Source organism: Xiphophorus couchianus, chromosome 2 (assembly GCF_001444195.1).
Source record: "Xiphophorus couchianus chromosome 2, X_couchianus-1.0, whole genome shotgun sequence".
NCBI classification, from domain to species: Eukaryota; Metazoa; Chordata; class Actinopteri; order Cyprinodontiformes; family Poeciliidae; genus Xiphophorus; species Xiphophorus couchianus.
The window spans coordinates 15304807-15329823 of NC_040229.1; the positions used below are offsets into that span (position 1 = coordinate 15304807).

Sequence of the window (25017 nt, forward strand, 5' to 3'; positions counted from 1 at the left end):
TTGTTGTGTTACACCTGTGCTTAAGGAGGTCAACACAGACAACAAATTTAAGGCTACCATACATCTCTATAAGAGGCTGAAAAGACTGTTGTTCATTTAATTTAAAAGTACACACTTTTGTCTTACAGTATGATGTATTTCAAGTATTTATTTCCATTAAAGTTGTTGATTATGGCTTAGAGCTTATGAAAATCTTGAAGTCAGTTTTTCAGAAATTAGGATGTTTGAAAAACAAATTTGAAGGATTTCTAAAGTCAAAATGTTATAGTACAGCAAAGGTAAGGTGTATAATGGGAAAAGTTGGCTTGACAGTCTTAGATATCCTCCATCAAGAGAGTACACAGCAAAAATCCATACAAGAATCACATTTTACATAGAGAGCTGTGTTGAATCATTCCTGGAAAGTTAAGCAGAAGGGAAAAGAGTAGTACAAAAAGTGCAAATGTTTGAGTGTAGCTCTAAAGTAAAGTGCTTGAAGTGGTCAGTATGGCAAGAGAAGTATTGATTGAGTATTTAGTCCATTTCAGAACATGATCTTTAGTATCTGAAAGATAAGAATAATCTCGCATTACTGGAGTAGGAGAAACACAGTGTGGTAGACAAAGGTGAATATGCAAGAAGATTGGAAAGTAAGGTTCTTTTTAAGAGATTGTGGGGCATTCATTGTAGGAACTGTGAGTGATGGATGTAGGCTACAACTCACATTTCTTGTGTTAGGTTCCTCCAAACACAAGTCATCTTCTAAGGTTAAAGTACATTTTGAATTTAATTTAGAAATCAAAATTCAAGAGTCTTAAGAGAGAGTTAAAAAACAAATAATCTGAGTAGCTTGAGGTTAATTGTGACATTTTAACACCAGTGAGGATCTTGGGCAGCAACATTGTCCATATAATGTTGGTTTGTTATTTTAATGAGTTTGTTTACCAGGAAATTTCAAAGCACTTCATGCTTTGGGGAAAGTTTACTTTACAGCACGACTTGTCACCTGCCCACATGTCCAAAAGTATCAATGCCTGCTTTATCATCATGGTTTCTATTAGTTTTATTGGCCATTAAGCTGGTCTAACCTTGCCCCAAGTATGGTTTCTTTGGAGAAACAATGGATTTTTGTCAAGAAGAAAGTGTGAGATTCAACAATGCCGACGATCCGAAGGTTGCCATTTAAGAAGTCTGGGCTTCCTTGTAGACTCAGTAGAGCCTCCATGCTACAGTGCATGGAGGCTCTACCTTACTAGTAGTGCACATCCTGTACAGTACATGAACATTCATGTATGTATTATAAATCCTTCTGACATTCGTTCATCTTTAATATTGTGATTTTCTGTGAAATTCACAATTTGTTAGAACTAAACCCACAAAGTGGGTTTAGTTCTAACAAAAAGTTTCTGAAATAAATCACCCCAAGTAATGAATTTATGTGATGAGTTTTAGTTTTTGAATCAAAACTTTAAAGTAAATGTCATAACATCTAATTTAATAAGATAGATACCGATATAAACAACTGCTAAATGTATGTTACTTTTAAGCTCTTTTTTAAGAGTCATATTGGTGTTTCAAACAAAACAACCCGTTTGTGCAGAATAACACTTTTGTGCAAAACAGAATAAGCAATGTCAAAGACAACAAAATGAAGAACAAACATCAAAAATATGTGGTTGTTTTATTAGAATTTCACATCTTTTATATATCAAAATCTCTGAAAATAAACAAAAACGCTACAAGCAGAGCTCTTGTTTCTAGGTGTCACCTTAAACCGGTCTCTACAGTAGCATTGCTGCATGTGTGTAAAACAATCACAATAAAAAATAAATGCAAACAACACCGCAGCGCCTTATGAGATACGCATGTGATTAAAATGAAACAACTTTCAAAAATGAAGTAAAATAGAAATAGAACAAATTGAGTCTTTATTTTTCATGGCATAAAAAATGAGTTTCTGAGGAACTTTTCTCTGACCTCTTCAGATCTAAAACACTTTTTGATATAAAAAAAATGATATAAATAGTATTACGTGTGAAGTTACAAGGATTTAAATTATGTTCATTTGACCTGGATGCTCCCTCTGTAGAGCCCAGGTGTATGTAGGTGAGAAGGGCAGCCGGAAGGATGCAGCCTCAGGCACAAGCAGAAGAGGCTGATCTGGTCCGTTCCCTTTGCAGCCTACAGCTCCCACTCCTTGGTCTCCCTATACTGGAGTGTTATTACGCTTCAGTTCACTGGGTGATGGTGGAATGCGGTCTCCAAGCTTCACGCAACTGGAGGAATGACTCGGTCCCGAGGTCGCCTCCTCGGGACCGGGTGCTCTCTGCCGGGGAGGCAGAGTGGAGCAGCGGGTTTTGCCCCTGGAACGTGGCAGCTGAGGTGGAGGGCCTTTCAGCATGAAAAGTTCACTTGAGGCTTGGGGCTGTTGGGTCAACGGTGTTTGTGGAGATGACAGGGACACAGGGCTGTGCAAAGGAGAGGATGGTTTCGGGGAAATGGAGCCCAAAGGAACCAGGGCAGTGAGCAAGGGCTGCTGCTGGAGCTTTGTGAGGCTGGTGGATTGGCTGGGCCGGGGCAGGCTGTAGCAAGTCTCAGCACCTCTGTAGCGGGAAGGAAGGGTGGAGCAGCGGGATTTTACCCTTGTGTCTGGCTCTCTGGGGGGTGGAGCAATTAGAGTCAACATCCGAGTTTCAACATTTGATTTTGTAATGTCTGGCCTGGAGCCTCTCAGACTCTGGGATGAGCCTCTTTGGGATGAGGGATGGGACGCAGGTTCCCTGTCCTTCTGTTGACTTTGCTTGGATTCTGAACGAGAAAGCTCTTTTTTCTCAACCATGCTTGATGAAGGCTCTTCATCTAGACAAATAGAAGATGAGAAACAGATCAGAATATATCATAAGAAGTGTCATGTAAATCACAAGTAATAACAGAGCTTTCTCCTCTTACCTAACAGGCCCAGCTCACTCATGAAAGAGTCCAGATCCACAGTAAAGTTTTCCTCCTCAGTTGCCATTGCTTCATCAACTTGACCTTCATTGCTCTTTCTGCTGTCTTCCTTTTCTCCTTCATCCTCTTCCTCCACTTCTCCACTTTCTTCCTTTTCTTTACCTTCCACCTTACCAGTTTCCTCACACTCTTCACCTTTTGGCTCATCTTCCATGTTAGTTTCAGCCTCTTCAAATGATTTATATACCTCTGGGTTGGTATCAAACCTGTTAGGTTCATCCAGACTGATCTCAACCCTCACTTCTTCCTCTTTCTCCCCCACTTGGCACACATCCTCCTCCTCTGGTGCCTCCTCCACTACAATGTCTATGTTGGCAGGAAAACAAGGGCTTGAGGATTTTTGGGAGAGAGTTTTGGCACATGCTTCTTGGTCTTGTCCAAGCAAGAACTCCATCAATGCCATGTTCTCTTTTTTCAGCTGTTCCCGCAGTGACCGTGGGACATCTGGGATCATCCAAGCCACCAGCATACTGAGGAACATGGCAAGGTTCTTTAAGGGGAAAAAAAAGAAGAAACCAAGCAGTATTTCTTTTGTTTTTGTCATGTCTGTGTGATAGGAAATGCATGTTGCAGTTTTCAGATTTTTATTTGTAAAATAACAAAAACAAAAACCACATATTTTATTCCTCTTCTCAATTATACACGTGTTTGTGTTGGTTTATGAAGTGAAATTCCACAAAAGTTCATTTTGAACAAGTGTACCATTGCATAACATGGAATTGTTCTACTGCCATAATGCAATAGAAAGCACTGGATGAATTATCTTCATCCCATTCTTAATCTTTAGTTTAATTGGTCACTGAGAGTTAGACAGAATAAAATCCAGGGTCACAAAAATCTTGCGCAAACACCATTAACGTAGATTTGTCAGATAGGAGCCAAGTTTCACCAAATGCACATGCTGGGAATTTCCCAGACGGCAGTGGAATTAAGCGTAGATCTAAACCTTATTAATCCTCTGGTGTGATCTGTTCTAACCGACCAAAGACTGAGTCATTACCCATTTGGCCACAATTCAAATAAGTTTATCTGGAGAAAAGCAGGAATTTCACATCATTACTTTGAAGTAATTGCTCAAATCCAACTCAGTAATAAAAGAGATAGAGGTATACAGCTAGGAAAAAAAAAAAAATGGAAGCTTTATGAAAAAAAAAATGTCAAAGCTCTAGATTGACCCAGTTAGGTCCTGTGTCTGAACCCATTAGAGCATTTTTGTTGGTACCTCAAAATGACTGACATTCTCATTCCAACCTGGTTAAGCAGGAATATCTCTGCCAAGAACACAAAGAATCTCCCAAAGGAAGCCTGCCAATATAGTAATATCACTCCCCAGACTTTAGGCTGGCCTTGGTGCCAAAGATACTTAAACACCTGATTCCATCAATATCAAACTAACAGTAAATATAAGAATAAATAGAAAGACAAAGAGTGAAATTGTTTTTTTGGAGCCTTGTTTAAAGAGATAATTATTAAATAATCTGACTGGCACCTAAGAAAACCATATATCAAATAAATGGCAATGAATTCATAAATTTAAAAGACAATGACCTCAGACCTCTGATATTAAGTATTTCAAACTGAAATATTTAGCAAAAATATTTTTTGATACCTGGAAGAATATTACAAAAGCCAGTCGAGCAGCAAGGACAGACCAGTACTGTTTGGAGAAAGTGTACGCATCTGATGCCCATGGTGGATCTCTATAGTCCTTGTATCTAAAAGAGAAAAATGGATTAAACAAGAATCTTAGCTCACTGCACCTAAATGCAAATATATTCTGGTAATGATGCTTTGCTCTCAGCATGATCCTGAAATCCTTGCCAAATTTTGACCCAAAGGAAGCCTTAAGCTTCTGGCTAAGGGATTAAAAGGAAGATCAAGGTAGGTCAAGGTTAGGAGAATCACTCTGACCTGCACATGGAGACACCGGTGATGAGTGTGGTGGTTGGTGCTGTGCCAGGAGGAAAGTTGCTGACATTAAAGTAAGACAGCGAGTGCTCTGTGTAGCCACTCATGGTGCCGTTTCCACTGTACATGTACTGGTAGACCATTCTTGGAACAAACTCTGATGTGAAGGAGATGACGAATGCCTTTAAAGATAAACATGGAGGAAAGGTTTGGCACGCTGCAGTTTTGGCTGAAACATAATGATCTGAATTTTATTTTTCAAATGAGGAATCCAATACCAATTCAATTTTGGGCTTTGAGAGATGTCATATAACAACCACCTATGAGAGCCCTCAGTTAAGAGCACTGTGCGATGTAAAATCTCCACACACCCAACAGAGAATCTACCTAAAGAGTCCTTTTTCCCATTGAAGGAAAAAGCTCCCTAGTTCATGGTGAAATCTTGTCCAGTATGCTATTTAGAAAATATCTCCACTGTGATCTCTTTGTAAGGTCTTTAATGTTGGAGGACATCAAGACTATCCAGATGAAAATAAGTCAGAAAATAATGTCTTTCATCATTTAGCATGTTATGTATTGCTCTCTATGCCAAGTCCAAATTAACAAGTTTGAAGTTGTTTTTGTTCTGGCAGATGCCATCTTACGATTTTTGAATGGCGATCAGAATAAACAAGAAACTGAATTTTGCTCGAGACATACTATTATCAACTAAAATCTACAGCAAGGAAAACATCTACATTTCCATTTTTTTAAAGAAGGGACATGTATTATTCCTTTTTTCAAAATCAGACACATATTAGGGAGCTTGGTTTAGAGTGTAAATACGTCTGCTAGTTTTCATCCTAAAAATGTATGTAAATAAACATGTAAAATAAACCATTGATGATAGGTCACAGACAGAGAGTCAGAACAGACACATGCAGACTTACATTGGTAATGACAGAGAACTTGCTGATTCCACACAGAATGTTGTACCAAATCCCTGAGAACAGCATGAATATAAAGAGACAGACAAAGAAAGAGAAGAGTGTCCATTCATGAGTGTGTATGATTGTAGTGGGTTTTTGTGGTATGAAAAAGATGTGCAAGTTCAGCATGAAAAAAAAAAGACAAATAAGTGAATACAATGTACTACACATTATTTCTACACATTTATAGAGACTGAAAGAAGATAGGTCCTGATGTAAAATGATTCTGTACCTATGTCTTTACACCTGACTGCATCCGGTCGCCGGATCTCGGTGACAAATTTTGCAGCATCCAGCCGAATCTCAATGACGTTGTTGAGCAGAGCAAATGCAGGTGCCAGTGGGAAGGAAGCCACAAATAGAGAGACAAATCCATACTGGATAACTGCGTGAAGTATTGAGACACAAGTATGCATGATTAAAATTATTGTGCTGCTGTGATTTTGGGAGAATCAGTGTATAAAAGACTCGAAAAGAGACTAAATTATACTCACTCATCTCCATGTACTCTGGACTAACACCCTCAAATGGTTCCAGAGCAAAATCTTTGTCAAACTGTTGTTTTGGTCTTATCTCTTCTGTTTCATTCTCCTCATTCTCTGCCGCTCTTTTCTTTCCTTTTTCTTCTTGTATAGTTCGGTACATCTTTTTCATTTTACTAACAAAGTGAGCATAAATAGGACAAAGACGAAATTAAAATTAAAAAATAAAATTTTCACAATAGTCAGGATGCTAAGGCGTAAATGAAAGCATAATGCTAATTATTTTAAGTTTTATACTTGTTTAAACATATGAATTTAACAAGAATTGTAAATAGGCTGTGTGACCCAAAGTTTTGATAACAATGGTTGATTACCTAATTTTAGTGGAATATGAACTCTTTTTTTTCAGAACTACAACAGAACTCGTAAATTCTGAAATGTCTACAGGAAGTTATAGGAAAAAAAGGTGAACTGAGACGAGCTTCACAGCCCCCTCAGAAATAGTTTAAATATCTTGTGAACTGTGTTTTAATTTAACCATTGGTTATTAAGCTATTACAAAAATAAACACGGTATTAGAAGACACTGGTGTATACGTACGGGATAAGAATCTCAAAGACGTTGTTTTGAATGAGCTGTTTTCCGAGCATAATCATGCTGAGCTGGATACATAGCTCAATGAGGCAACCTGGAGGAGCGCACTGTGGAGAACAAATACATACTTTCATCATGACTGTTTATTTATTTATTTCGAACAGACTTTAAAACAATCAAAAAGAAAATAAAATAAATAAATGGAATGAAACAACTTAAGAAATAAAATATGAAACAAATTATTATGCCCATGTGACATGCAAAATTTTTCTGTTCGAAAAGGAGCAGGTAGAAGATACATCTTATAATGTCCTGCCCCTTTCCTACTTGTCAATGTATTTACAATGAACTGTCATAACATCAAAAAGAAAATTTTTTCCATTTTTCCATCATGTATTTCATCATGACTGTTTAAACCACAGTGTCTAAATAGACTTTATTTTTAACCAGTAAATGTACCTCTTTTTTCTACACCTGTAATTATTTTGCTACAGAAGCAAAGTCTTGGTTGTTGGCAAGCACTTTACATTGTAGCTCCATAGAAAAGCTTACTGAAAATATTATGTATACCACAGAATCAGATGTGTAGAAAATTGCTGCGTAAGTGTAATTTAATTAAATTTGCATATGTAAGTACATAATTGACACAACAGATACACAATAGATTAAAGCCAATAATAACCTCACTTAAGTTTACAAATTCAATTAAAATTTCGTGTAATTTTTAAACAATATTTAAAAGTTATACAATTTTCTAAACAAAAAAGGTTAAATTTATAAAATGAAAACTTTTTCAAATGTATGCCAAGCATGTTTTGGGTTTTACTGTTACTTTACAACAGAATTCCTGTTTTGTGAGAATGTACCAATATTTGTCTCCAAAAATCCTAAAACAGCTACATGCAAAGCTATACCTACCTCCTCCATTCTATAGTCTCCAAACACGTAAACATAATCACCGGGCCGCCCAGCAAACCTGTATGAAGACAGGACCAGGTTAGCTGAATAGGACTTAAGGTCTAAAGCAGATCATTGTGAAAAAAAAGGTGAAACACACCTGCCCTTGAAGAAGGCAACATAGAAAATAGGGGCAAAGGCGTTCATGGATTTCAGAAAGAAAGACTTAAAGATTAACCTTTCTTCAAACTCTTCCTCTGTCTTTGGAAGTTCTGTTGGAAATATGACAAAACAATTAGCAATATATCAACACAACAATCAACACTAATTGTATAATAAACTTATAAAATATAACTATTACACTAAATTTCCTAAAACTGTTGAAATATGTTGACTAATTGCTACACAATTAGTGCTTGATTCATTCCTCTCATCTGTCTCCTTTTAAACAAATGCCCCACAGGGAAATCATTGTGAATTATTAACCATCCTTGATTAGTGGTTACTCTATAACAGCATTAAACACATTACCAAGCTCAGTCAGCCACACAGCGATTGCGCCATAGACCTCTTCTAATACCAGAACAACCAGCATGTTGAGGATGATGCCTGTGGTGGTGACTGTCATCCTCACACTGGCCTTGGCTTCCGGATCAGGGTTCATGGACCACACACTTAACATGCAGATGCGATAAACTACCACTCCAAACACTGCAGAGAAGGTGACAAAAATCTAACAAAGAAATAAAACAAAATAAATGTTTATTCTGTGTTGTGCAAAAGTTATAGGAAAAATTCAGAAGGAAACTTCTTCCTTTGAAGAAGGAGCCAGACTTTCTTGTAATCTGTCAAAGAGGTTTTTTTGAGAGAATCAAAAAATAAATGACTCCACTGATTATTAGTGGAAAATGCCATTGGTTAATCCAAAGAGATAAGGAGCATATTTTACCCAATAAAAGCCAATATTATTTAAAGATCTGTTTAGATACTAAAATGAAATTACAATAAAGCAAAGTCCCAGAGAAAGATTTAAAAAAACCATGTCTATCACTTGTATACAGTGTATTTGTTGCTGCCTCTTGGCTAGGACTCCCTTAAAAGATTGGTTTTTAATCTTGATAGAGATTTTTTTTTTTATCTCAGTAAAATATAGGTTAAATAAATGTAAAGATTTTAAGAAAGGGTAATTCCTTGGAAGCTACCAAATACTGGCTGACCTAACCTTGAAAGACCCCATATATAGATGAATTTGGAGAAATCTAAAATGTTATGCAGACAAACCAATAGAGATTGACAGAACTGAGAAAAATAAAACAACTGAATTTTGTGAACTACCTGCGACGTCATGAAAAATAACCATAATGACTCTCTGTCTGTTAATCCACCTCATCCTTCTGTTAATCAAAAGATTAACTAGAGGATTGACAAAGAGACAGATGGCAAATGGAAAAGTGAGAACATGAAGAGAGTCTGAGTGCAGTACCAGCAGCAGCAAGGTGGACACATTGATGACGTAACCTGACAGGTGATCCTCAATGTCCAAGGACTCGGGATCTGGCTGTCAAGGCAAAGGTACATGTTACGTGGATGCACAGAAAAACAATGGTTTCAGACGCATCCTTCACATTGCATCAGAGTCTGTGATTGGCTGTTTGTTCTGCACAGACACACAATGTTAACACTGGGGAGGTGCATGTTTGCCATCGGAAAGGACAGAAATCTCCTCCCCTTCCTCCATTCCCTCCTCCTCTTTATGTCTCTGTCAGTAATCTGGGCTAATCTCAGGCAGCTAATCTTCTTTGGACCCAACCCCACACAGTGCAGAAAGGGAAGTTCATTATGTACATACATAATGTCATGCAAGCAGAATTAGTTCACAGTAGCTTTATTTTGACACTAACAATGTAAACAAACAGTACTGTTTGTCTCAATAACAAAAGCTACATTTCACAGTTGAGCAATATTAATATAAATAGGTAATTTATGTATGTATGTATGTGCTTCATGAAAAGGGTCCGTCTATTTAATGTACAGTATAATGGTACCTGGGAGGCCAGCATTTGATCGGTTTCTCCATCCACACTTTCTCCAGCTTGAGTCAACTAACACAGAGGATATAAAAAAATTGCTGTTAACAAACAAAATTTGCCTTAAGAATTAAAAACTGAACAGAGATCTGAACACTTACATGTAGACTTACCTTCTTTTTAGCTTGTGCTTTCAATTTAGCTTTCTTCTCCTGAAGAGCTTCTTCATATTCAGGTCTCAGTTCATCCTGCAGTACACATCCAAAAACATGCACTTTAAAATACAACCACCATATCTTGGGGATTTACATTTTGCAATTTCTGAGCATTTCTACACACTGTTTTGCCATTCCATAACACGTGCATATACTGTAGTTTTATTTTCTGTTTATCCACATTTTCAGTGATTATCTTGTTTTTTGTCTTGTTTTTCTAAAATCTATGCCGTTCTGTTTTTTTTTTAACTTTCTAATACAAAGTTCCCTACCTGAACTCGCTCCTTCAGGCATCAGGAGACACATGAAACACAGAGAGAACAGTCGCCTTAGTTTAGGATTGTTTGTCCTGCGACCTTGCTGTGTCATTTTATCCCCCAACTGTCCTTAAAGGCCAGGACCAATCCCATTACTGTGCTTCACAGGGTAACTGTCTGGCAGCAAGCATTTTGGATTGTTAGAGGAATTTAAAGGTCAAGTACTAATGAGACCTTCCAGGAAAACCAGTATTCCTTTTGTGCATGGATTGGGCCATAAAATGATCACTGTAGGCATTACTGGCTTCCTCTTTTACAAACTCCAGTGCAGAAACACAGGTATGATAATTCATTCTTATGTGACACAATAAATTTATAAATAAAAATCTTTTGTGTCTACATATGTGTCCACAAAAGGGTTTTCTTGAGGAAATTCATTACCTCTTCATGTTCCAAGCTTGTAAGGTCCCACGAATGTTTCAGACACATCTGTCTCCTTTTCCAGTGCTCAAGAAAACATGCAGCTGCAGGACAATATGCACATAGAATAATTTTTAGAAAGAGACAAAAATAATTTTGTCATTTACATCAAGCAAACAGAATGGGAAGCTTATAAACATCTCACTGGAATGGTGTTTTCAAAAAACATTAGAAGACAAGTTATTCTCTTAAGTTAAGAGAAGAAACAAGTAAACAAAACTAGGTGAATAAATCTACTTACTTAAAACCTAATTAGAAATTATAGTTTCTTACTTTAAGACATGCTATTTTTATATCATTTATATGGTACATTACATTTTGTCATGTTACAACCACAAATGTCAATGTTTTCTATTAGGATTTTATGATAGTACAACACAAGGCAAAGCATGGCCATGGATGGAAAATGAACATACAGTTTTATTTTACAAATGACTATTTGAAAAGTGTTGCATGTTCAATATTTCTTTACTCCAGAAGTCAATACTCTAGAACCACAATTTACAGATATAAAAACTGCAAACATTTAGAGTGTGTCTCTACTAGCTTTGCACATCCAGAGACAAAACATTTTCTCCAGCTCTTCTTTTCCAATTATAGTGGATGGAGGGTTTCTTTAAACAGCAAATTTCAAGTCTTACCACAGATTCTCACCTAAACAGAGGGCTGGACTTTGCCTGGGCCACTCCAATAAACAAACTTGGTTTGATCTAACTTATGCTAGAAGTGTACCTCTTTTCCTGTCTCATTTTTCTTTCAGGATTGACCTGTTTTTAAATGCATCTATACTTCTTTTTGTGTCTATCCCATGAAATTCCTAAAAAATGCTTTAAAGTTTGTGGATGCAATGGTACAAAAGGTGAAATAGATTAAGGAGTTATATGTAATATTTGTGGTTCTAATGTTAAATATGATCTGACAAAATCTCTTGAACTAACAGTAAAGTAAAGAAAAAAAACTTTGCAGAACAATTTATTTAACATATATTCTATATGTTCTTCCTCTGCAGACAGTAGCAAGTTTTCACAGAGAGCCTCACAATCATTGGATCAAAATTAGACTGATGCAACTAAGAGCATGATGTAACAAAAAATCTCAACATGGAGACCATATGATGCAGACAAGACACTGAACTACATGCTAAAGTATTGGCATTAAGAAGATAAATTCCCAGCAAGACATACATTTTGCCCACTATTGATTAATATACAGCTTTGGAAAAAATAGGAGACCACTTAAAATGATAAGTTGCTCAGATTTTACTTTTTATAGGTATATGTTTGAGTAAAATGAACATTATTCTTTTATTCTATTAACTACTAACAACATGTTAAATTTTGTATTTAATAGCAGAAAATGAGAAATGGTCAAAATAATGTAAAAAATGCACTGCTTTCAGACCTCAAATAATGCAAAGAAAACAAATTCGCATTCATTTTGAAATATCAATACTAATGTTTTAACTCATGAAGAGTTCAGAAATCAATATTTGGTGGAATAACTATGTTTCAGTGCAGTGGGCTCTTCATTTTTTCCAGAGCAGTATATGTACACTACTGTAGTGTTTCACCCTGCGTGTCTATGCAGTGGTGAAGAGTAATTAGATTATCCACTTAACACCTTCTCTCTGGTTTCCAGCCAACATAAAACTAAAGGGAGCAGACATTTTCTGTCCTGGGTGCTTTTCAAATAATGAACTGTAAAAATTATTCTCATTCAAGTGTCTTTAGCAATCTTGATCAAATAATGAATTGAAGTCTTCCTGTCTTTGTTTGGCTAGTTGTTAGAGTAGTTGTGTGCTGCTTTTTAAAACATTCAGAGTGAAGTGTGTAGTTGGTGTATATAGTTACCCCAAAGGGACATGAAAATAGCAAAGAGAACAGTAGCTCCATTGTCGAACAGGTATGAGGCTCGAGCCAATGAGCATACTGAACTCAGACGCCAGTAATCACACATGGCATCACACAGTGGACACATTGTGATATTCAGGTTGTCATCACATGTCTCCTGACTGAAATATGAGTAGAAACACATAGCAAAGTTTGTTACTTCTCTCTCTCTTTGATTAGAGTGATTAGTTTTGATGAGCATAGATAAGTGTTTGCCTACCTTGGCACATTGGTATCTACGGTAAGTATGCCATACAGGAAGACAATGATGCCCAGCACAGAGGGTGGAATGAGAAGCTGAGTATAAACACCCAGCCAGGCAAAATATAACCCAATTTGCTCTCCAAAGTACTTCCTGTAAACATGGAGACAGAAGATAAATCAGCTGCCTTCATCAGCAGGATTCAACTTATGTTGATAGGAAAAGCTACAAATCATTCTTATAGCCAACATCAAACAATAAATAAACTTAAAATGTATTAAATATAAATCTAACAATATCTTCACTGGAATGTAACTGAGCCTATCATAAGGCATAATTTGTCATTGAGACTTAAATCATCTTAATATACAGTAATAATCAGGGACATTTAGAAATATACGCTTTCTGTAATACTGTGATTGTATTTCATCACAAGCATTCTGCAAACAGCAGTCAAAACTAATTGCTGAAAACAAATCGTAATTTGCTAAAAGATCTTGTCACCTGATCAGGTCAACAGGCTGATATTTGAACATGACTCCATAGTTGGCCCACTCTTCATGAAGCAGCTAAACAACAAAGACATATATCATACAGGGTTAATGTACTCATTTATGTCTGGAATTAGGTCCAGTTAAAAAAACCAAAAAGCTAATGATTGTCTCTTAGTACCCTATTGTAATGTATTAAAAGAGTGACACTGTATTTTTATCTTGACGGGGTCTAAAGAATATAATCTACCAATTTATCTGTAGACATTTTAAGGAAGAAAACACCATTACCACTGTTACACACCTGTCTTTCATTTCGTTGATCTTTTGTTCCTCTCCGTGTGAATGGACCCTAAAGAAAAGCAGGACTACAGTTTTATCTCATGCATATAATGTAGCAAATTTTGTTGATCATTAAACACACCATAGTAGACCCCTGCTTATCCACAGTACATCATACACCTATACCTCCAACATCAAAGTTCAACTCAGCTGTTTTTTGTTCTGTATTATTTGTTTTTCTCTGCAGGGCATTATTGGCACTTAAACACTGTGGTAGGCTGATCTATTTTGAAGTTTCTTGTTACTAATTAAACACTGACTTTAAAGGTTTTGTTTAAACTATTAATTTAAACTAGCTTAAATGCATGTTCAAATGGGTTGCCATGTGGCAAGAGTTTCCTTTTGTTGTAAAGTGCCTGCACTGCACATGTAAAAGAAAATGGATAACAATTTTGAAAATACAGTTCTGTTGTACCTTTTCTAATTGTTAAGTGTTCTTTCTACCCTATCAGCCAGTGCTGTCTTAAAACACTTAATTTAATAACACTTAAAAGAATGTCTTTGAATTAACATAATTCAATCATGGAAAGAATTTCCACAAGATTAAATAGCTTTCTTTCAGCATGAAGCATGTTTGTTGAGCTAACTTTATTTTCATGAGTTGGATCAACTTAATTAAGTAGTGTGAAGGTACCACTGTAAAATAATTTGGTTTCAACTAAATTTGCATTCATCTTAGTCAAGTAAAGGCCATTATTTGGTTCAAAACATTGCAAATTATTTGGGCTGGCTTTGTTAAATTACATTGGGTCCAACTATAGTAAATGAGTTGAATCAACCTTAAAAGTTAAGTTGAGCAAACATGTTTGCTTTAAATTTTAATAACCGTAATAAATTGAGTTGAACACATTTACTTTAAATTGGAGTAACAGAATTACATAGTGCTGAAATCAAGCAATGTAATCAGGTGAAAATCCTTTCCATGATTTTTTTATGTTAATCCAAAGAGTTATTTTTTTGAGTGTGGTTACCAAAGCAGCCAATCCAGGAGCACCATTCAATTTCCTTGCTGCTGATTGACTGTACCCCAAAAATGGAAATAAGGAAAGACTGTAGACATTAGCTTCTGCAGTAGTCCTAAGGCGATTTCCTTGTGTGTATTAATGCACACTGAGGTAAATTAGGTGTTTGAACTACTAAAACAGAGAGTCAAATAGCTAATTTTCAGGCTGTTGGGATCCCTATGCCCAATTGGTCCACTGTTTATGTAATTAACATTAAGGTAGAGGTAACATTTGCTGAGAAACAGCTTCATGTGGAAAAAACAAAACAAAGAAAAGTTGCTTAATTCAGGTTTCAGTTGTACTTACATCATGCAGTGGGAAGGCAGAAATGTAAACACCTCGAGCCAGTAATGAGCTGATGCCTTATGACACAAAAACAGAGGAACACAAATTCTGTTTTGAGACCACTGGGAATAAACAAGGAACACATGTAACATTTCTAAAAATTGTTTTAGGGTGCCTGCACTTGAAGCATATCTTGACACAGTCTGACACCATAGTGCCTGTTTTTTTGCTGGTTTATGGCCAATAAAATAATTTGGAGTTTAAAGATTTTTAACCATTACCTTTACAACATGAAAAAGCTATTTTTGACTGTGTTTGTTTAATGAATTGCATTCCCACGACAACTCGGAGAGCCACCAAATCCACTCACCTGTGGTTTGGCAAGTGCGTGTGCAGGTAGTGCGTGAAATAATTTCAGCAACCTAGAAGCAGACATAACATTAGTTACCTATTTAAAATAAATTTAAAAAATTCCTAGAACTTAGGGGTTGCTTTCCACTGACTTTTCCTTGACTTTGCTGGTTAACCTCATAAAACTTACTAGATAGTTTCCAAAGATCACCAGGTCCTTTCATGGAACTTTCCAAATACTTACCAGCATTTTAATTTAACATTCAGCTACTTAACTGATTATTGCTAAAAAAAAAGTTTTTCTAGAACTCACCAGGTATTTTCGATTACTTTCATGGAACTTTCATAGAAGCTTATCTGGAATTTTGTTAGTTTCTGATAACTAATTTGCTTTCTGAAACCTTTGTTTCAGAAAGTTTTGTGGAGCTTGCAAGGAACTGACCCAGGTTCTGTAAAGTACTTGATAAGACCAATGAAAATTACAGAAAATATCTTGTAAATTCCATGAAAGTAGCTAGCAAGTTGTGGAAATGCTCATTACAAAATTGCCCCCCAAAAATCTCTAAAAGTTCCAGAAAGAACTTGGTAACTTCAGAAAAGTTCAGTGAAGTACATGGTAAATTTTATAATAGTACCTTGTTGTTTTATGAAAGGTTCCTGATACAGTAAGTCTCATGAATATTACATGAAACTTACTGTATTACATGAATATTATGAAAGTACTTTATATGTCCCTTAAAGGTTCCAGGAACGTTATGTCAAAAAACAGCAGTCTAAATCCCAGTTCCCTATTGTACCTTGTAGGCTCTATATAAGTAACAAGTAAGTATGAAAACACTCCTTGGCAAATGCCATGTAAATACAGGCTTTCTTGATAAGTTCCCGGAAAGTAACCTCTTCTTTCAAGGAAAGTAAAGACTATTACATAAGACAACAGTTGGGAGAAATCATCTCATAGACTCACTATTCTGCTCCGTGTTGCGTTGTCAAATAAAGTTGCTGTTGACTTGATGTCATACCTGCAAGAAATTACAACATTACAAACATCAGCTATCGGTTGAAGTAGAAATATATATTTAATTTAGATTTGGCATTTGGAAATTATGGACAATGTGGCAAAGAAAGCAAAAGACCATTGAGAGATTTTGATGTTAGCATATATCAGCATATATAACTATGCTGATATAACTAAATCAGCATAGTTATATCAAATCACATCTAAGACACATCAAGTCATGCAAAGAGCTTGCTCATGTACTCACAGGTGGAGCTTATCTCTGATGAATGAGTGTTTGAGAGTTTTGAAATTGACACGTGACTGTGAGTCTTTGTGGATGTCGTTGTCAGGGACATCAGGCTGAAATGGTCTGTTTAGTTGGGAGATGACAGTATCCCACATTCCAGCAATGCCTGTCCTTTTCCGCAATTCACATTTCTGTTCAAAAGAAACAAATGAAAAACCTTTGACCACTGCCAATCAACTAGATTTAATAGTTCCCTAAAAAGTAGATACTCTAGCTGTAACATTATCAACATATAAATTTTTGTTTCCAACTAAAGTGCCTGATATATTGTCCAATTATATAGCAGTGTATTTATATCGCGAAGGACTGTTTGGACTGCCAGAATTGTTGGCTAATATATTCCAGTTGTTATGAAGTTGCATTTTAAATTCTGATTTAATATTTATCCAGTGCGACAGAGCCTCACACCAAACACAAATGACATTGTCCAAAGTGCCAAAGGTCCCAGAGTGCAAGAAGCACCAAAGACAGGAAAGAATAAAATAGGCATATATTGTTCAGTCACCTCCAAATTTTCCAATTACAAGATTTCCTAATATCATGCAGCCTGATTACCAACTATTTCTACCAATGGTGACCAGTTATCTTCAAATATGTATGCTGAGTTAGGTGTCAAAATTATATTTTTCCAAGTCAGAATACTGGCTTTCTCAGTAGAATTACAATTAAGCAAGCTGCAAGGTGTTGCTCCCTTTTCTTCACAGTGGTCAAAATATTATGGCTTAACAGTCTATATACCTCTTCCTCAAAGTGAGGCTCTGCAAATGGCCCAAAAGTGCTGAATAAACCTAATATTTTCACCATTAGGAGAGGAAAACAGACGTACCTTTTTCACAGCTACCTTGATCTTCTGTAACTCTGCCTCACGACTGAGAATTGACCATGGGATGTGCAGTCGAATGAAGCTAATGCCATTTAACTTCTACACATTAAGACACACATGAAAATGGGGTAAAAACAAATGTGAAAAGCCATGTTGACTCATAATGAGCCTAATTCAGTACCAAAAAACATTGCTTTTGTCAAGTCATCATAACAATCTGATCTGGAGTAAATTACAATGCCAAAAAGGAGAAACATCAAGAATAACCTGAAAGAGTGGATTGTATCTTTCCATTAATCTGGAAAACAATTTGAAGTTAATCTTTCTCAGTAAGAGAGACTATTCACGAGTGACAAAACATTAAGAACAGCTGCTAATCTTTACACTACTCAACGTCTCTGGAAATTTGACCCAGGGTCAAATCCAGCAATGCTCAAATACATGACAAAAGTTGTATATCTCAATTGCAGAATTTATGGAGCTCAGATAGTATGTAGGTCTGCAAATTTGCAGCCAAGATAACTGAAAGACTTCTTGAAGATCATTCTTTAGACACCTGAATCCAAATTTAAGATATCTGATTATAACAAGTTGTGCTATTCTTTGAAAAAAATAAAAATAAATACTGATTATCAGTTCAAATACTTTATATCTACTGTGAAGCATCCAGGAAAGAGATAAATTAGGCTTCTTTGCAGTTGTAGGTTTTGGGTACAGTCATTAAGTCGACCAAAAACTCTCTGTTTACCATAGTATATTAAGGTCAAAGAAGAGACCACCTGTCTAATATTTCAAGCTAAAAGTCAATTGTAACAATGATCCTAAAGCATAGCAGCAAATCTAAAACAGAGTGGCCAAAAAAAGAATGAAGGAATTGAGATGGCTTAGTTAAGAAATCCAGACCTCAAAATATATACTATTTTCACAAAGGACAGGTTTAGATAGCTTTTTCCTATAACAAATAAAAATGTATATGTTTTTTTTATACCAGAGAATTTTTGTTTGATCAGAGAGAACACTAAGAGCAAAAAACATAAGACATCTGTGTAAAATGTCTTCACTGCACTGTAGATGCTGATTGTATATTGACAATATTTTAACAATAGATAAAATAGGAAAAACATTCTTTGTTTCAGAGGTTATAGACTATATAAAATGTAACACCTATTTATTCAAATAATATCTGATTTGGTATCCATTAAGTACTTGTTGTCAAATATATTGTTTATTATGTACAATCTTTGTAACCACATTCAGGAATCCTAAATAAACCCTCAAATGTAACTCTCGTCCAGCAAACACACTTCTCAATAGTGAATCACTCTCTAAGAAGGTCTTGTAATCCAGCCCTTGGCTCAAGTTGCTTACAGACAGTGTTTTTAATCTGCAACCAAAACAGCAGCTGATTTAATGCATGAGCAAATGGTGTGCAGACTGACACATAAATCACAAACTTTCCTTCAGAAAGAGGAAAAATGCATTCACATAAACATGCTGGAAATACAAGGAAACAATATGCAACAAGATGGTCTGTTATCAGTGTAAGGATATATGGTTACCTACTTCTTTGTCACGTTCAATCTGTAGTCCAGCCTCCAGCAGACCTGCTTCAAACTCCTCCCTCATCAGAGCTTTCTCCTCCTCAGTAAGCTTTGAGTCTTCCGCATCCCCTCCTGCTCCACCTGCCTCCCCAGATTCTGCTTCTGCTTCCAGTCGAACCGGTAGAATTATTGGCAAATTTCCATTGGAAGAAATGGACAATCGGGGCTTAGAGCTACGCCTCTTTTTGTATTTGTAACAAAGTATGTAGTCCACTTTCCTCTTGCCATCAGCAAAAAAAAGTCCAGGTCCAAGATCAATGCCAGACTCCTAACAAACAAACAAGCAAATATTTAGGTTATGATTACTAAAGCATGTAATCTAGAAATAGGAGAAAAAAAAGTGAAACCATTTTTTAAAAGGAAAGACAATCTGTTAAAGATTTATCCTCAGCAGTAATCTTACCGGTGGCGGGGGCTCACTGCTGTCAGGGAGGTTGACAGGTCCTCCATTGGCAGCATCAAGTCCAAACCCAGACAGAGATCGCGCCAGTGACACAAGCTTTGCTGAGTGGAAGGATGATGACTCACTCATTGCTTTGGTGAAGGATATATGCCCTTTTCCGTTTCATCCCTCTGAAGGAAAGAAAAAAAGCTTTTTGTTTTTCTTTGAGCTTAAAAAAGTCTTTAGCGGTATTAAAACCGTCCACACCTTTTATTATTGCTGATAAATGTTTTTTTTTTTGGCCATTTCTACTTTTGGAGATGAGCTTGAAGTCTAGTCCTCCTTGCCAGCACTTTAATCTTAAGCTCCCCCACAAACTCTTTGTCAGATTCAGTTCAGAGCCACTTCAAAACAATAAAAATGCTTATAGTAAAAATCTGAATGTACACATTCCTTTCACTTTCTGTCACTCCCTCAACATCTTATGACCCTCCAGAAGGCAATAGCAAAATGCTTTTTGTCTTTGAATCATGAAAACACAGATGGCTTCCACCCAAATTAAGGCCCTTAATGACACTGACTGAAGTCCAAAAATCATAAAGTAGTAATAGTAATAAAAGGCCAGGAAGAATAAACAAAAAATCTCATTTGAAAGTCACTGATCCTCACATACCACAAACCTGTCCATTTACACATTGCACTGGAGCACCAAATGGAAATGCCATTTGTGGATGAGAAAAAACCCAGGAATGCCATGACAAGGTTAAACTGTTGTAGATGTGTTCTACACGTCCTTCAGTGTAAAAATAAAGCTTCAGAATGTCCAGAGCTGCTGAAACGTGTTTGTTTGTGAAGCGAAGATTTAAGTGACCATCCCTCTCAACTCAGGGTCTTCGCCTGTGCAATAATGAGTGTCCTTAAAAAGAAAAAGCCTTCTGCTCACAAATTCACTCAGATAAATACATTTTCCAAAAGAATAACTTTGAAAATGTTATACTCTTGAAGAAGATCCCTTCTTTTGGATAATCTTGTAAAAACGACCTGATCTAAATCCCTTTAAAATAGAATGAACTGTTTATCCAAAAAAGGGTAAAGGTCTTCTAAAGGGAATCAGTCTTATCTACACCATCTACACCATTCAGTGTAGACGGTTTAGACACTGCACCATCTACACTGGCCTACTAGGAACATTCAAATTAAGCATACCTAAACCAGTTTTGGAATGATAAACAAGAGCTATGTAGCCACTCATTATTGAAAACATTTTTGGATCCTTTTCATTCTGGTTTGGGATGTATGAAGATATGTTCTTGATTAACAGTTTGTTTCAGTGATATTAAGGGTATTGGGTTTCATTTCTTTCTGAAAAAAAAACCCAATAGAAAAGCAATAACAAAAATGACCTATCAAAAATGACCACTGGAGGTTTTATGACACAATACACAGTGGAAGTCTGTTTAGGCAGCCATAAAAACTTAAGCAAATTTAATCTGTCCTGCCCATGTCTTTCACTAATTGGAAGCCGCAGAGTCAGATTAAGCAGTGCAGCAGAATGAAACCCAGACAGCACAGCTTCAATCTGCTGGGGTAATTTGGTCAGTGGGCTCATTCTGCAAAGAATAAAATACGCTCAGAAATTCTTAAGCATTACACTATGAGAAGCAGATGGAAATCCCTAGATTTAATTCTACCAAAATAAAACATTAAGCATGGTTCAACATGGCACACAAAAAAAGACAAAAATTCCCAGTTTCTCAAATATTTTTAAAAATCCAACTTACTGTAACACTAGACATATCTTAATGTTTGAATGACAGTGTATTCTAATTCAGAGCAGCAATTCAGTATACTTTCTTTTATTAATTATTTAAAGACTTTTACAGTCTATTCACATGGTGCAAATGAGAAAGGTCTTAAAAAAGCTCTCAACATGAATGGAGATGATCTAAACATAGTGTGATGTATTAATAAGACTAGAAGGGATGAACCAATTAATGAGCCATTTTTTGTCAATAAGCTCTAATTGGTAAAGCACTGAACAATATACATTTCTGTACTCCTATTTACCATTGTATCAAATCAAAGAACTCCTACCATTTTCAGTCTATAATAGATTCGTCAAAATCTGATTTACTTTATTCAATCTTATTGGAGATATCAATTAAGGCTTATGGATATTTGCTTTGGTGCATTAATGGGGACTATCTTGTAAGTAATTTGTTTTTGTCGAACTTGAAATGCTAGGTCTATCAAATAAACTGCAACACATTTATTTCCTCTTTCATGTCTTTAAGTGCTTAGGGGGGAAAATGGTTATGTCAAAATCGGTATTGATCAGTACAAAATCTGATCGGTGAATCTCTAAAGACTAGCATTATCACAGTGGCTTTGCATATTTCACATCACAAAATTAGATTATTTTAAATGTCTTTTAACGGTGAAGTGATTTTTAAATTTTTTTAAACAATGTTAACATAAATATGTGCTGTCCTGTGTGTTGGAACTGAAACCAAGAAATTCCACAAACTCAAAGGTAGAATTTTCAGTCAAAAATTATGAGGTCTGCAGAGACACTTACTTAAAATAATTGATGGTGAGAAGAGACTACAATCTGACAATACTCAGTTATCCACACACTTAATGGTCCCAGGCCAGGCCTGAACATAATCCGTCCGTCCTTTTGAGAAACCAGGGAAAGCTGTGAGACATGTAAACACAACAACAATCAACCAAACTGCATGTTGACAGTAAGCACATTGCTTTACCTGTCAATCCTTCTACACATGTGCAGCCACTTACCTCATAATCTCAGTTAACCAAGCATTAGGAAGCGCAGTGCCAAGATGCAAGTGGAGATTATTTATCTCTTCAGGTTCAACCCTTTACACCTCAGCACACTGAGATGGTTGCAGAAAGGGGTTTTAAACCTGACTGCTTGTGATTCGGTCTGTTTCAACTTGTGTTGTTGAGACCCAATGTTAGCATGCAGACTCTTAGGTGGGAGAAGATCATGCATTCATTCATTTTCCACAAGGAGTCCAATGGAGGCTCTGGATATGATTGCTTTAGCTTCCAGTAGAAACAATGGACTGGGAGTTATTTTGATGAAGTATCTCAGTTTTCTGCTTTGTTTTAGTTTAATTTTTTTTTCTTTCATTTAGTTACTTTAAACATTTGGCATGTAGTATCTTTGTGAACTGCAGTTTTGTATTGATACTGTTCTATCGCTATGCTTTCTGATTTAAGTAATTTATGCCTTTTTTTCTAGAATGTTTGTTTTTATTGCTTTCTGTAGATCTATATTCTTAAACTATGCTTTATGCCCATAGAATTTAAAATTCAGAGATAAATTCAATGATGAGTTTATTTTATCAAAAGTATTATTTTGACCACCTGGTAGGAGTTTTGCATTTGGATTATTGCTACCGTTTCAAAACAATATCTGTAAATATCAATTCTGTGTTCATACATTTACTTTTTTCACCCTGTTTTAGTAGAAATTGTATGAGACATTATTTTTTACACATATTTAGGTTGCTTTCTCATTGTGGTACAGAAATAGGTCTGACAATTCAATGCATTTTGATATTAAAGAATGTTGAATGAATTTAAAAGCAAATCATGCTGTTTTAAAAAAGAGAGAGCTAGAGAGACAGAAAGAGAGAGAATGAGAGAGCGAGATAAATGTGTGTTTAACCCATCTACCACACATTCCTTCTTGGAGAGCAGAGGTGATTGACCCAGAAATTAAAATACAATTCCTTCAGGCATTGATGCTCTTATTGCTTCTAGGACTCATAACACTGATGATGTACATCATGTCACATTAAATTCTTAAGAAAACAAGGTGTCATGCTAAACTTACTTTTTTTCCAGATTGGAAACTCTTTTTAGATTTACACCTCGGTGAATTTTTTTCTTAAAAGGTGAGTTTTGTTAACAAAGACCTACTTTAGTGCTAACTTAGTAACTGCTGACGCTTTTGTCTCAGATGCCCAATTGTCTCAGTCACAATTCATGCCAGTTGTAGATGTTTACTTGAACACCAGATTGAGTATTTGTCCCTCCTTTGCTTTTGATTTTTGTAATTAAATGTTAAACTTCACATTGATTCTAAAATTTGTGATAGTTTTAGCAGCATGTGGGACCCAAAATGAATTTTTCTGAGGTCCCCATAAATTATTGGTCTGCCCCTGCTGCGATCCTCCTGACATTTCCCCTTGGCTTTTTAGTGTATAAAAGGTTCAAATTGCGTTCAGTTTTTTGGGGTTTCTTTGCAAATTTTATTCTGCCCCCTGTTTATTTTGGAGAAGACACAGAGAAGAGTGCGCCACTGCGTGTGCGCCTCAGTGCGAGGCTTAAAAGCTTGTAAACCTGCAGTCAGCGCAATCAGAGGCTGGACTGCACCCTCACACTGACAACCATGCATCACCAATTCAAAGCAGATTACACATCCTATTTAAAATACATTGACATGTATCATTGCATTATGCCATAGCAATAATACTAAAGCATGTATGTAGAGTTTGATAGAAACTACATTCACTTTTAAATTAGGTTTTTGAGAAGTTTGACAAAATAACAGTTAGGCCTATGCTCCACATTACATAATTTCCACCTTGGCTAATTAATCCCAAGGTAGATGTTTCGCACTGCTTATCAGGCTATGTGATTAATTAAAAGCAACAGTTGTACGCACATATGGATGGATGAAAAGGGGAAAAAAACACCCTTAGCACTCCGTTACACCGCTTTGGAGGCAGCATTTAGTAAACATTATAAACCCTGGATTATCTTTATGTATCCTTCTGGCTGAGTAAATATTTGTCATATTAAAGAAAATTATGTATATGTAAGATGACACTGCTAGAGCACCATAGGACGTATAAACTCCAAAAGATGCAAGGGGAAATTTTAAACGCACCTAATATCAAAGAAAAGTAAACAGAAAACTCACCAGTATCCAGGCGAAAACAGTTGTTTGTTAGGGGGATAAATGTTAAGACATGGCACCGCCCGAAGCGTTGAGATGGTGGACAATCCGCGCGCGCTCTCGCAACCACTGGCTTATTGCGCGCGAACAGGGCGGCTAATTCCCCGAGCAGTCCACGCAGAGAAGAAGGAAGGTGTGGGGCATATTACTGAGCCATGATGTGTGTATGTGAAGCAGCAGGGAAAGAAGAGCTTACAGGTGATCAGACTCTACCTCCGCTTCTATCTATCTATCTATCTATCTATCTATCTATCTATCTATCTATCTATCTATCTATCTATCTATCTATCTATCTATCTATCTATCTATCTATCTATCTATCTATCTATCTATCTATCTATCTATCTATCTATCTATCTATCTATCTATCATTAATTGTTAGCTCTGTTGCTAATAACTATTTTATAGCCCCTTTTAACCAAAAGGTCAGCAGTTATTCTTCTACTTCATTTAAGAAGGATAGAGAGGGTTACATTTGACTATTCCAACACAAGTCCACATCATTGTCCATCCTTTAATGTACTTAACAGTGAC

The 25017-nt window shown here is 36.2% G+C and overlaps 1 protein-coding gene across 1 annotated transcript; it reads right to left on the bottom strand.

Annotated features, from left to right (window-relative positions):
- Window positions 1-1641: 1641 nt before the first annotated feature.
- On the bottom strand, window positions 1642-24550 carry ano2a (anoctamin 2a). Its single transcript, XM_028028341.1, has 29 exons — window positions 24448-24550; window positions 22069-22188; window positions 19512-19681; window positions 19071-19376; window positions 17511-17606; window positions 16643-16815; window positions 16345-16399; window positions 15400-15451; window positions 15051-15106; window positions 13703-13750; window positions 13412-13476; window positions 12926-13060; window positions 12667-12827; window positions 10778-10860; window positions 10352-10363; window positions 10038-10112; window positions 9883-9939; window positions 9321-9395; window positions 8369-8570; window positions 7998-8109; window positions 7859-7916; window positions 6947-7047; window positions 6359-6522; window positions 6097-6249; window positions 5826-5878; window positions 4900-5078; window positions 4598-4703; window positions 2929-3478; window positions 1642-2838 (listed from the first exon to the last, which is right to left on the bottom strand). The coding sequence occupies exons 3-29, from the start codon at window positions 19638-19640 to the stop codon at window positions 2186-2188; spliced, it is 3909 nt and encodes a 1302-aa protein (XP_027884142.1). The 5' UTR covers window positions 19641-19681; window positions 22069-22188; window positions 24448-24550; the 3' UTR covers window positions 1642-2185.
- Between the last annotated feature and the right edge of the window lie 467 nt (window positions 24551-25017).

Excerpts from the sequence above, each read along its gene's own strand:
- ano2a (XM_028028341.1), bottom strand. The coding sequence starts at position 19,640 with ATGAGTGAGTCATCATCCTTCCACTCAGCAAAGCTTGTGTCACTGGCG. Across the intron at positions 19,377-19,511 it reads GCAGTGAGCCCCCGCCACCG|GAGTCTGGCATTGATCTTGG; the intron begins GTAAGATTACTG and ends TTTGTTTGTTAG. Across the intron at positions 8,110-8,368 it reads TGTGTGGCTGACTGAGCTTG|AACTTCCAAAGACAGAGGAA; the intron begins GTAATGTGTTTA and ends TATTTCCAACAG.